We start from the raw sequence: 14665 nt of genomic DNA on the forward strand, positions 1-14665 counted from the left end.
ACTAAGATTTATTATAAAAGTGACGACATAAATTTTAAAATAATTAATTGTGCTTATACCCATGCAGCAATATATTTTCATCTCCTGCATATTGTTCTTTAATTACACAACTGATTCGCTACACTAGAGCAAGTACCAACTAGACTTGTTTCCTTGAACGCCTGTAATATCTGTGCAAGGGACTCCTGGATTAGGAATTTGAGGAAATGCGTCTAATAAAAAACTCTGGCCAAATTTTTACATATCAGTACTTGGTTGAAAAATACTCAGTTTCTTCTGAAATAATGAGTAATGTTTTATTTTTTGGAAATTATTCTTTTTGCTGAAGCGACAACTATTTTTCCGATTATGACACTATAACAAGCAAACACCACTCAATCAAAACAGGTATATTTACACCGTAATGGAAAGGGTGGGTGGGGTTAGCGTGTTGTAAAACTTAGATTTAACCAACCGTTTCGTTTGAAATGTCTGTACCAAGTCAGGACCATCGCGGAACCAGCTTCTTCGGTGGTGTAATATCTATTTTGTCAGATTTAGATTGATTCGAATTGCTTATGCATGGTAGTATTTGCCGATAGTTTTGTTAATACTCTTATTTAGTGTATTGCTTAAAGCGCCAAAGAAGACGATATTAGTACAGATGTTCTACTCTTTTCCTCTCTAGTGTCACATTCAAAATTAACCAAACAAAAAAGCCTTCGAAGTTAGCATAAAATATAATCAACATGCTATACTTAGATCCATTGAAACCTCTTCTCTCCGACAATGTTTGAAATGACTTTCGGTTACACGTTCACGTACATTTTCCTTTTTCGGTGTTTAGCAGGTTTTTCTATTAAATATAAAATTGTAGCCATCCCATTTAAGGTTTATCTAAATTGTAAATTTAAAAAAAAGTTTTGTTTGGCATAAATCTGCAATTGAGAGCGAATTCAACGACGTTTATTTCAAAAGTTTTACTGAAAATGTCAGTTATTCAGCCGGCAGGAATACATGCCTTAATGATATATTCAAGGCAGATGATTTCCAGTTATGTTTAATTGAGTTTATAAGCTGTCCATCCGTCATGATTACATGCTCTAGCAAGGACTTTACTTACAGCCATAACTTCATCATGTGTCATCGTGCTGTATGTTGCTGTTGTGTCATCGATCATTGTAACGAGTTTTGCCTAAAATCAAATAAGAAAGTGGACATAAAACAACCTATCTTCATATTCATCTGCGTATATCAAAATTAAATACATCTGATACATTGCATAAGTTTAAAATTGACCAATTTAGAATTACTATTTTTCATGGAGTATCGGGCAATACGTCTTTCACGAATACCCTGCGACGGTGCATAGTTGTTAACGACAACAGAGGTTGAATTCCTGAAGATGCCTAACTCAAAATTGCGCGTTTCCTATACAACCTTCATAGTCACACATTCGTGACTGAGACATTTGTATTATCATTGGTGACCAATAATATACGCAGTAAATAAAGTAAAAACTACTTTATCTTGAGATAAATTCAAATTAAAATTGTACAAAAATGAGTCGAAAACAACACAATTTTGCTTTCTTTGCCTTGATATTTCCGTGTGTGCAAGTGAGTCAATTTTCATCGTGAAATGCAGGGGTACAGACAGAGACCCATCTAACACGGTAGATCCGCCAATTACATTTCACGTTGATAAAGAGCTTTAATTTACCTCCAAAGCATGAAGACCCATGGCAGTATGAACGTCTGTTGATTCCTGAGATGTCATTGTATAGAGGTAGCATTTTTTGTGATTAAATACTCCCATTATGTGCTGCAATATGTCGATAAAGAAGCATTTGACAAGGAACGTGTAGCATTAAAGTATCATAAAACTATAAATACAAACATTTCTTGTCTTTATACATATACCATTAGGGCTAAAATAGGAATTTGGTTTAGCTATAAAAAAGCATCCAATCGTACGAGCTGATGTTCAAGTTAAAAATGTTTGCCAATGATATCTCTTAAAATATATGTACAACTGATACATACTTCTACTTGCACAAGTTATTAACATAAAACTACATGAATTTAACTACAAAATATTTTTTTCTTTTCACTTACCGTATGCGGGTCGTATTTGAAAGATTCGAATTCTACTGGCTCATGAGTGGGACGTGTGTGGTGGCCATGGTGTGTGCGATGCGCATGTGTAGATGGTGCCATAGTTGTTGCAGCTAAAGACTGTAATTAAACGTAAAGTATTCACATCCTAAATGTATATCGTATGTATAAGATAAAAATCAAATACAATAGAATATTTTCGCGGCGAAATCATCTTAGTCATATTGACTTACCAAGGTTCAAAATACATCGGAATTTATATCTTGGAATTTTAAAATGCGTCTGGTTTAGACAGATTTCCGGATTATTCAGGGTTATGATCAGGTGGGTTTCACTGTCATACAAGCTCTTACCCAACTTTCAAAGATATTCATCAACAAAGTAGTCAGCCTGTTTTATCATTATTATCTTTTTCATATACAAACTAAGATAGATATTATATTTTAACGAAAATTTCAATTTTTAAAATTAATAAAACACCAATCTTTATGCTTTGTATTGCATGTGGTGGGATCTCTTGGTGATTGATAAGGTTGCTTATTTTGATACTTTGGTTTGAAGCACTTCTTGTATACATTTTTTTCTTAAATTCAGATATTCTTTTGTTTGCTGCTAATGAGAGGTTATCCTTGAGACAGATGTGCAACATATCGAAATCTGCAATAATATGACTGGTGCTTTTGTAGTCAAATGCAATTCATACATCAATCAACGTCGATCATGAATACAATTGGCAACTGACAGTTTATGTCATTGTATAGCTAACGTACAGCGAAAACCCTGAAAAATCCTTACATCTGTCGAAAACAAGACACTTTTTACAGTCAGTAAATATCAATTTAAGTAGCAGTCTTTCTAAAAATCAGACAGAAGGCGATTCATGTATGTCAAAAACCCACCAAATTCAGTTTTATTTCTTGTTCAGAAACAGTTAATGACCACAAAACCAGTCGTAGTTTTTTTCATTTGGTTGTTACGCTTTTGAGATAAAAGATATATAGATTGTACATGAAATTGGCACTTTGCAAGACTTATCGTTCTTGATTTGGTTTGATATGATTGGTTTAGTGAGAGATGAATGTCTGACTTTTTAAAAAGTGCAGATTTGAATGCAGAAAAGGTTGTTTTTATGTGTATATATAACATATGTAGATTGAAGAAGCATCGTTTGTTTGGCTTCACCATGAATCACGTGCACATTACCATTGGCAGTGTCTGAATTTTATGTGGACTGGTACCTTAATAAACCCAAAACCTGTATAAACTGGACTACTTTTATTGTCTAAAGAGGCGCTCGGTTAACAAAGGTTTTATTGTATTATTAAAGTAGTTAGTAAATCAATTAACTTCCCATGACACACATCTAAGAGTAATCAAGGGAACCAAAGTTATAGCGGTAATAACAAAATGCAATCCAGGGACAAAGACCAGACATGGAAAACAGACATACACAACAAAGAACACAAAGTTACTAAAATCATACACACAAAGCAACAAAAGCAAATGAGTAACTCGGACTCCACTAAACACTTGGAGCATGGACCAGGTGTATCGGTAGGGTAAACGTCCTCTGCTTTTCTAGAAGCACCCACCGAGTTGCTCGTGAAAAGTTTAAGTGCTTACGTGATTTGTCCTATCTTCCAATACCATTGTTCCTCAGTAAATGATAAGCATTTACCGATTTTAATAATACTGCTGCACTTGTATTTATATAGGTGTTGGTAAATTAGAGTTAGTGTACTTGGATTTATAAAGTATTACTTAACTCGCATTTAAATATCAGTGTCGCTGCATTCGTATTTGTATCTATGGGTAGAATTGCAATGTATTTGTATATTGTTATTCCGTTTCGTAAGGAAAACGTCTAGTTGTCTTATATTCAGTTTTTTGAAATAATTTCTTCTATAAACAGATACGGAACTTACCTGCCCAAATACAGCACAGATAAGAAGTAGACCAAGCATGTTAAGTGTTCACACAATGTGCTTAGAAATGAATATCAACTTCGGACTTCTCTCGTCTTTTTATATCAATTCATTGTTTGACCTTTTGTGAATTTAGAAAACGTTTCCGAATATAGATTTGTACTATTGACGTAGTGCCAATGTAAGAGTGAAGGTAATTTAGTTCAATTTGTATGCAGTGGGTCATTTGGACGTGGGAATTCAGAGTACAAGTAACAATCCCGGTCATGATAATACAGTGAAAACTATCTAAACTGAACTCCTTATGGACTTTATAAGTTGTTCAATTTTGACAGTTGTCCAGTTTAGACAGGTGTCTTGTTTACCAATGTTCAATATACATATAAACAGAGGTGAAGAGACTTAAAAGAATATCAACTTTGGACTTATCTCGTCTTTTTATATCAATTCTTACTTTGACCTTTTTAGAATTTGTTGTTTAAAAATTCTTCTTGACAACCGTACTCAAAATTTCCTCGTCTAAATGATCCGCTGCATACAAAGAAGTTATTAAAAAAAACTGAATTTAAGACAAACGAAAAGGAATAACACTATACAAATATACAAAACGTTGCAAACATAATTCTCAACGCATTATTTTCTCAGAGCTTGAATTTTATCTTTGTTACTTTGTATGTATTATTTTGGTTATTTTTATTCTTTGTTGTGTATGTCTGTTTTCAAAGTCTGGTCTTTGTCTCTATATTACATTCTTTCGATTTCTGCTAGAATCTTTTTTGATCTTATTTTTTATTCCGTTTTAAATAGTCCGGGTTTTACACCACCCCCTACATCACTACCTGACTAGAGTGTAATGGTGTTTTGTAAACGTGTATATATTCCTCACTATATTGAATGAATTAGAAAAACTGCGCTTATCACACTTACTTACCCTCACTCTGTCCCACTCTCTCATGCTCAAGAGACATAATTCCATGATATACATTTGAATTTACAATTTGAAATTAAACAAAATGACGAAAAACTGCCTTGTATATTAAAGTCTAATAAACACATTTTTAGTTATCAAATATCTGAAATATTTCTAAACGGGTCCATATCTCCTCATATTTATGTTAAACATTATTTTTCCTGGCAATAAAATGTTCAATGCAATAGTAATGTCAAATTCTTTGCTTTACACCAACAATGTAAGGATGTTCGTATTTGAATATGTACTGTTTTCCAATAAATAACAAAAGATTTAGTTTGATATCTGCGTCAGGAACACCGAAAGAGAATGTGCTTTTTTCATAACAAAATTAGAATAGTGTTTTCGTAAATATTGATAATTATCTAAGTCATTTGAGGTGACTAAACAGTCAAAATACAGATGTTCTATAGTCTCCATACTCTGATTACAAAAAGAACACAAAATTGAATCTTTTATATGAATCTTGTACAAAAACATATTTGTAGGTAAAACTCGATGTAACAACTTGCATTGGAAATTGCCATGATAATCATTACTACAACACTTTTTATTAAGAACATTTTGTTTTTCAATATGGAATTTCAGTATATTATTCACTTTCCCATTTAATAATAAAATAACATTCGAAAGATGACATTGTTATTTCAATAAATGAAGATAAATAAATCTAATATATTTATTATTTACAAGAAGTTTCAAAAATGAATCTTGCACAGTCTGTTTTTCTGTTATTCTGTCTTTTTGGACAATCAAAAGCGGTAATCAAAAGAATGCTATCCAGGGACAAAGACCCGACATGGAAAACAGACATACACAACAAAGAATATATAGTAACTAAAGTCATACAAGAAAACTAGTTGTTATTGCTGTTGTATTTGATTTGTATTTACCAATTACATTATTAAGACCGGTGCACACTATACGACCCTACGAGGTCAGATAGTAATAAACTGATTGGAATAAACTAAGTAAACTTCAAATCACATTTCTATGTTTGAATTATCAGAATCACTTAAAGAAGAAAATATAGAACAGAGACCATAGATCGAATTTGATAAGAAATGAACTTCACAAATAAGTTTATATTCAGGATGTTTCACATTAAATGTCGGTTACTATTGGTTAAGGGGAATTAAGTGATTAAAAAATTTGAAGAGAACATAATCCATAGATTAAAGACTGAGAGGAAATAAGATACATACATGTTAACAAACATAAATATAAAAACCTGGACTCCACTAAAAACTGAGAGCATGAACTAGGAGCATCGGAAAGGAAAGCGTCCTCTGCTTTTCTAGAAACACCGGAAGATATTCTCACCCATGTGGTAAAGGAAAGAGGAAAGGAAACCTACGACATATGATGAACAAATCGTTTTTCAGGATGCAGACACATGTTACAATTACTAATTCATCCTATTAATGTCCTAATCCATAGTACTGCTACTATTGTTCCTTTCTATAGAACTTTAAAAGTATTCATTGCTACATTTGCTACAAACAGGCGAGTGTTTTGACCGCATATGAACAAGATTACAAAGTTGTCAAATTGACTTTTTTTTATTAACGATGACGTGCCCATTTTTTTTAATAAAAGGTTCATATTAAACTTCATAGGCGCTTAGTTATTTGATGCATAACTCGTTTTATAAACTATGTACAACAAAATGATGATAACAACAAATAACAACAATTATAAAACTGATAATATGTAGTTCCCCTGAACTGGAGTTTTTTCTGTTTATTTATGGTAAAGAAACATGTACAAATTCTTGTCTATTTCGTTCTAATAAGTAGAAACTTCTAAACAGTATCTTTGACTGAGTTTCATCCTTGTAGCATATGATGTTGACAATGTACCATAAAAAGTGTTACCTCTACTTGATGTCTACAAAGGAAGTTACAGCTGTTCATACGTCAACTGGTCTACATGCTCTAGAGGTAAGAGGTTAACGTACAATACTTAACTACATTTACTAAGCCTTTCTACCCCTCCTAAGGCATACGATGCCGATAGGTTTCCTCTTGTGCGGTTTTGTTCTGATTACCTCTTTTACCCCACCACATACTTTATATGCCTGACCTTAGCCGGAAACCAGCAATCCAGTGGTTGTCGTTGTTTTTTTATGTTATTTGTTATTTATTTCGCGTTTTTACTTTAATTGATTAGGTCGATTTTCGTCAAATATATGTAGCTTCACACGTTTTGGCTTTTTACAGCTTGCTTTGTGGTGTGGGTTTTGCCTATCATTGAAGATCGTAGGGAGGCCTGTGAAAGTTTTATTGTTTGTTGCTTGGTATTCAGTGGATGACAGTGTCATTGGCAATCAAACGACTCCTTCTATTTATATACTTTGCCTTTTTTTCATATCTGCCTCTAATTAAATCCCATATTATTGCAAGTTTTACGTCTTTTCCTTTATTTCCCCAGGATTCTATATCAGTGAATACCGTGAAATATTTGATGGTGGATTTTTAACGTTGGTTTAAATCCTGTTAACGTAATTTGATTTATACTTTCATTCTAGTACAAATAATGATTTCAGCATTCAAATCCTTCATATCATATTCTTAATTGGAAAAATAATGAAGCACGCCGCTCTCTGTTTAGTTTTCTGTATAATAAGGACGGAGCGTCAGCGTCCTAAATATGTACATCCTCTGAAACATAAATGCCTCCGATTTGTTCTGTCAGATGTGGCGTATATCTGAAATGACGTCAGCAGTTAGGTAGTTATTGTTGAAACTTTTGACGTAAATGCTCAGCCAATGTTAAAGGAACTCTGGTATAATTCTGTATATGGAGATAGTGCACCATCAACAGTCATAATTTGAGTACAAATAGTTCCGTCTCTCATAGGCAAATTCTAAAATCAAATTGTAGTTAATACTCTAAGACCATCATGTGAATACACCTTTTATATTAATTTTATTATCTTATCTTATTATCTTAATTAAAAAAAAAACAGTATGTTGAATGCCATATAATGAAAGGAACAACCATTTGCTTCTTATGGAGGGATTGAATAGGATAAAATTTCAAATTAAAAGGCAAGACGATGATGTATGGAAAAAATAATCCAAGATGAACAATTGGGTAAATCCAGGACACGCTTGCGTGAAAATAAATAGATAAGTCAGATAAGAAATTATTAGCGAAAAAAAAAAAAAAAAACAAAAAAAAAAACAAAAAAAAAAAACAAAGAAACAAAAAACAAGACAATAATTTTGGTCCTAGCCCCACTCCTCAAGAAATAAAACGGTTGCTCTTTTATGTACCTCAATAAGAATGAAAAGCTTAACATAACTCTTTTAAATTTCTATATAACTGGAATGGTGAATAAGTCATTGAGACAACAACTCCACCGAGACACATAAATGTTAGCTCAAGGGCCCCTGTGGGTCTTCATTTTATTTGTTTTTTATAAAAAGGAGAGATTGCAGTCCAAAATGCCAACTACTCATTATTATAGATGAAATTCTATCTTCAAAATATCGTTAACATAATTAATTAATTAATTATTTGTACCCATGGTATTTTCCCTATTTCTACATAATTACGTTCAGATTCACCTTGTTCTTATACATTTCAGTCAAAATTGGTTTTCATGATCGATGCCACTACAGCTATATACAATACAATGACGATTGACGAAGTGAAACTAGTCAGCAATATGTTGGCTAAAACCTGCAACCACACCGGATGGATGACATACAAATTAAACTAATGTTACAACCGAAATCAATTTATATTTTTGCATCACAGAAAATATAAATTAAAGTTTCTATTGTTATAATTATACGTAAATTTCAAGAAACACTTTCAACAAATCATTTTCGTCATGACAAAAAGCATTTATACCACTACATGACCAGCTGTATACCTATGTTGATTTTTTAAAGAAAGATCGACTACACAAGGGAAATCAAAAGAATTTAATCCAGGAACAAATACCAGACATAAAAAAACAGACACAAACAACAAAAAACATGAAATAAATAAAATAATACGTACAAATGACCAAAAGTATATCAGCAACTCGGTATCCACTAAAAACTAGGAACATGAACCAGGTGAACCTGTAGGTAAACGGCCTCTCCTTTTCTAGATACACACACCGAGCTGCTCATAAAAGTCAAGTCCGGGGTAGACAAAATAGGAAAGGAAAACTATGACACGTTGTACAAATCAGTTCTCATGGTGGAAATGGATACATCGTAACGCTCCAATAGTTTATGATGACGACCATAAAACCTCTGTAGTGATGACTTCAATCTTATAGCAACATTAGCCTATTCCTAAGGCCTAACTATAAGATGTCTAGAGCGGTACAAAACGTCTGCATAGTTACGGTGAATCTGGTTTATAGGGGATTCCAGGATTCTCATTTACTTTTATTTCCATGTGCATAAATATTATTTCAGGTATTTTATGTTCTTTGTTGTATTTGTTTATTTCCCTTAACTGGTCGTTCTTTTCTTTTTCCTTAATATTCTTATCCTTGACTTCAATCACATCAAGCACAATAACAAGTGTCTACTTTCGTGAATATCAGTATGTGAACCATATTACATACAATTATCCCTTATCAGTTAAGTCGTTTGGATGACTTATAGACCAGTTCAACAATTATATAAACATTCATGTAGTACATGTCGTATATTTATATACAGTCTGTACTTAAAATGTAATTACATAACCTGAAGTTTAATTTAATCTAGGAAGATGTAGTTGAATGTATAGGATATTTGTTATCTTCTTACACACGGTGCAGTGGCAATCGAAACAAAATAGCAGCAAATAACAAATGGATGGAGATAAGATGGAGATAAGAGTTTCACTTTTGTGTAAGACATACCCCACTCGAATAGAAAATTTAAATAGAACAACATTCAAAATAACTTACAACATGTGTTCCATCTATATAAAACCACACACTTATTTTGAAATCAATCTGTCCATTACATTGGAAACCGAAATAATTGAAACAAAATTCGGACGGAGAAAAAGACGGGTGGGCAGACAAGGTTATTCAAATTTACATTTGAAAGGGGGTATAATAAGTTAACATAATGTAAGAACTTTGATAGGTAGGTAGGAACAAAATGTTTTATGGACAGACGTACAATGTTCCAAACATATAACATATATCATCAATTAAATAGGATTCTATTTAAAGAAAACCAGGAAGGGGTGATTAACCATATCTCCAAATGAGCGATGAAACTGTTTCTTATGTCCTTATAATAAATCTTCCGCTATTCATTTCAATCATCTTCCTTCAAATTTATACAGAAGATGTTTACAAAATGCTGAAATTTTTAATCAACTACATATTTGTCCAGTGTGGTGGACGCGTTTTTCAAAAACAACGGTGGGCATTCCAATGGGAACAAATTGTGCTCCTCTACTTGATGATCTGTTACGTCACTCTTATGAGGCTGACTTTATAGCTGATCTGATCCGAAAGAAAAACTATTGCTTAGCTAGATCCTTTAATCTCAGTTTTGCTATATAGATGACGTATTATCTTTAAACATATTTTTGGGGATTTGATACATCGTTTGTTGAAAGACACGTCCACCACACTGGGCAAATATGTTGTCGATAAAAAATTCCAGCATTTTGTAAACATCTTCCTCTGTATATTTGGAAGATGATTTGGAATTATTTCTAACAAAGTATGATGAATCTCTACTAAGAACTGTTTATTTGTAACTAGATGTACCATCTTTTTTTTTATGAAAAACAACAATGTATAATGTTTCAATTCGGGATTTTAACTGAGTATGTGGAATAGAAGTATACAGGTTGAAAAATCATAGATTTTAATGCTATTATATTCTGATAATAGTCTTGAACTGATTGTCTCCAAAAAATATTTCGAATTTTTCAGGATCCACATTGAATTAATACCACTACGGGAGTAACAAGTGTTGTGGTAGGATTGCAATTCCTCTTTGACAGCTGTGAGTATAGAAGTTAAATGTCTGGAAAGAGGTTTGGTGGTACATTTTGCAGATCCAGCTATGTAACATTGTTTGTATGGATTCTTGTGGAGTTTACGGATCCAGTACATAGACTGTAAATCACAGTCATCGTTCTTGGTAGGGAGACCAAAAGAGGATAGCACAGATTTATGGTTTTCCACAATTTCTTCTTTGGAGTGTGTGGTAGCAGTATAGGTCTTATCACTGGTATTGTTTTCAACGTCTACCTCTGATAATAAACATTGGATATGAAACGTTTTGCAGACAAAAACAATGTTGTTTTGGGCTTTGTCTTCTGGAACGACAACATATTTGTCATATATAGTGTTGTTGCTACATCGGTCAAAAAAATCCACCTAGGGTGAACAGATTTTGTACCAAAAACAAGACACTTTTTACAGTCAGTAAATATCAATTTTAGTAGCAGTCTTTCTAAAAATCAGACAGAAGGCGATTCATGTATGTCATGGTTGTTGCGCTTTTGAGATCAAAGATATATAGATTGTACATGAAATTGGCACTTTGCAAGACTTATCGTTCTTGATTTGGTTTGATATGATTGGTTTAGTGAGAGATGAATGTCTGACTTTTTAAAAAGTGCAGATTTGAATGCAGAAAAGGTTGTTTTTATGTGTATATATAACATATGTAGATTGAAGAAACATCGTTTGTTTGGATTCACCATGAATCACGTGCACATTACCATTGGCAGTGTCTGAATTTTATGTGCACTGGTACCTTAATAAACCCAAAACCTGTATAAACGGGACTACTTTTATTCGGTTAACAAAGGTTTAATTGTATTATTAAAGTAGTTAGTAAATCAATTAACTTCCCATGACACACATCTAAGAGTTATCAAGGGAACCAAAGTTATAGCGGTAATAACAAAATGCAATCCAGGGACAAAGACCAGACATGGAAAACAGACATACACAACAAAGAACACAAAGTTACTAAAATCATACACACAAAGCAACAAAAGCAAATGAGTAACTCGGACTCCACTAAACACTTGGAGCATGGACCAGGTGTATCGGTAGGGTAAACGTCCTCTGCTTTTCTAGAAGCACTAACCGAGTTGCTCATGAAAAGTTTAAGTGCTTACGCGAATTGTCTTATCTTCCAATACCATTGTTCCTCAGTAAATGATAAGCATTTACCGATTTTAATAATACTGCTGCACTTGTATTTATATAGGTGTTGGTAAATTAGAGTTAGTGTACTTGGATTTATAAAGTATTACTTAACTCGCATTTAAATATCAGTGTCGTTGCATTCGTATTTGTATCTATGGGTAGAATTGCAATATATTTGTATATTGTTATTCCGTTTCGTAAGGAAAACGTCTAGTTGTCTTATATTCAGTTTTTTGAAATAATTTCTTCTATAAACAGATACGGAACTTACCTGCCCAAATACAGCACAGATAAGAATTAGACCAAGCATGTTAAGTGTTCACACAATATGCTTAGAAATGAATATCAACTTCGGACTTCTCTCGTCTTTTTATATCAATTCATTGTTTGTCCTTTTGTGAATTTAGAAAACGTTTCCAAATATAGATTTGTACTATTGACGTAGTGCCAATGTAAGAGTGAAGGTAATTTAGTTCAATTTGTATGCAGTGGGTCATTTGGACGTGGAAATTCAGAGTACAAGTAACAGTCCCGTTCATGATAATACAGTGAAAGCTGTCTAAACTGAACTCCTTATGGACTTCATAAGTTGCTCAATTTTGACAGTTGTCCAGTGTAGACAGGTGTCTAGTTTACCAATGTTCAATATACATATAAACAGAGGTGAAGAGACTTAAAAGAATATCAACTTTGGACTTATCTCGTCTTTTTATATCAATTCTTACTTTGACCTTTTTAGAATTTGTTGTTTAAAAATTCTTCTTGACAACCGTACTCAAAATTTCCTCGTCTAAATGACCCGCTGCATACAAAGAAGTTATTAAAAAAAAACTGAATTTAAGACAAACGAAAAGGACTAACACTATACAAATATACAAAACGTTGCAAACATAATTCTCAACGCATTATTTTCTCAGAGCTTGAATTTTATCTTTGTTACTTTGTATGTATTATTTTGGTTATTTTTATTCTTTGTTGTGTGTGTCTGTTTTCAAAGTATGGTCTTTGTCCCTATATTACATTCTTTCGATTTCTGCTAGAATCTTTTTTGATCTTATTTTTTATTCCGTTTTAAATAGTCCGGGTTTTACACCACCCCCCCTACATCACTACCTGACTAGAGTGTAATGTTGTTTTGTAAACGTGTATATATTCCTCACTATATTGAATGAATTAGAAAAACTGCGCTTATCACACTTACTTACCCTCACTCTGTCCCACTCTCTCATGCTCAAGAGACATAATTCCATGATATACATTTGAATTTACAATATGAAATTAAACAAAATGACGAAAAACTGCCTTGTATATTAAAGTCTAATAAACACATTTTTAGTTATCAAATATCTGAAATATTTCTAAACGGGTCCATATCTCCTCATATTTATGTTAAACATTATTTTTCCTGGCAATAAAATGTTCAATGCAATAGTAATGTCAAATTCTTTGCTTTACACCAACAATGTAAGGATGTTCGTATTTGAATATGTACTGTTTTCCAATAAATAACAAAAGATTTAGTTTGATATCTGCGTCAGGAACACCGAAAGAGAATGTGCTTTTTTCATAACAAAATTAGAATAGTGTTTTCGTAAATATTGATAATTATCTAAGTCATTTGAGGTGACTAAACAGTCAAAATACAGATGTTCTATAGTCTCCATACTCTGATTACAAAAAGAACACAAAATTGAATCTTTTATATGAAACTTTTACAAAAACATATTTGTAGGTAAAACTCGATGTAACAACTTGCATTGGAAATTGCCATGATAATCATTACTACAACACTTTTTATTCAGAACAATTTTTCTTTTTCAATATGGAATTTCAGTATATTATTCACTTTCCCATTTAATAATAAAATAACATTCGAAAGATAACATTGTTATTTCAATAAATGAAGATAAATAAATCTAATATATTTATTATTTACAAGAAGTTTCAAAAATGAATCTTCCACAGTGTGTATCACTGTGTTTACATTTGCTTTAACAAATTGTCTCAAATCAGTAGGAATATTTGATATCAAGGAGAAATATTTCACAAAGTGTTGTGTATGTTTTGTGTGTATTCCTCTAGAATCTGGGTTCCCTTGGATACCTTTGACAGGTTTCCGAATTTTTTTCGAATTTGGTTTACACATGTTTCACTGTAAACGAATTGAAGTCATAGTTCTATATAATCAAGCAATTGATGATAAAATTAAGCTACAAAGTGTAGTGTAACTATTGACATGGGAACCGAATGTCTAGTAAGAACAAAATTAAGTAATATTTGGTCTCAAGACTCTCAAACAAAACATATATAAATTCGAGAAGAAAGTTTATAAAAGGTTTATAATTTCGAACTTGCAGTAAATGCAGCATACAGGGCTGTTTTTCTGTTATTCTGTCTTTTTGGACAATCAAAAGCGGTAATCAAAAGAATGTAATCCAGGGACAAAGACCCGACATGGGAAACAGACATACACAACAAAGAACATAAAATAACCAAAAGAATGTAATCCAGGGACAAGGAACAGACATTGAAAACAGACATA

At 32.5% G+C, this 14665-nt stretch overlaps 1 protein-coding gene across 2 annotated transcripts; it reads right to left on the minus strand.

Moving 5' to 3' along the window:
* Positions 1-929: 929 nt before the first annotated feature.
* LOC148613152 (uncharacterized) lies at positions 930-12449 on the minus strand. Of its 2 annotated transcripts, none has more exons than XM_088586098.1 (4): positions 12395-12449; positions 2097-2216; positions 1702-1803; positions 930-1174 (listed from the first exon to the last, which is right to left on the minus strand). In XM_088586098.1, the coding sequence occupies exons 1-4, from the start codon at positions 12431-12433 to the stop codon at positions 1040-1042; spliced, it is 396 nt and encodes a 131-aa protein (XP_088442224.1). In that variant the 5' UTR covers positions 12434-12449; the 3' UTR covers positions 930-1039. The 2 variants fall into 2 exon arrangements, with proteins under 2 accessions (XP_088442224.1, XP_088442223.1); XM_088586097.1 differs by lacking the exon at positions 12395-12449 and adding an exon at positions 4022-4162.
* Between the last annotated feature and the right edge of the window lie 2216 nt (positions 12450-14665).

This window comes from Perna viridis, chromosome 6 (assembly GCF_037379345.1).
Source record: "Perna viridis isolate PV_CMFRI_1.1 ecotype Kerala chromosome 6, ASM3737934v1, whole genome shotgun sequence".
In the NCBI taxonomy this organism is placed as follows: Eukaryota; Metazoa; Mollusca; class Bivalvia; order Mytilida; family Mytilidae; genus Perna; species Perna viridis.

Excerpts from the sequence above, each read along its gene's own strand:
- LOC148613152 (XM_088586098.1), bottom strand. The coding sequence starts at position 12,433 with ATGCTTGGTCTAATTCTTATCTGTGCTGTATTTGGGCAG. Across the intron at positions 2,217-12,394 it reads TCTGTGCTGTATTTGGGCAG|TCTTTAGCTGCAACAACTAT; the intron begins GTAAGTTCCGTA and ends GTTTAATTACAG. Across the intron at positions 1,175-1,701 it reads TGGGTCTTCATGCTTTGGAG|GCAAAACTCGTTACAATGAT; the intron begins GTAAATTAAAGC and ends ATTTGATTTTAG.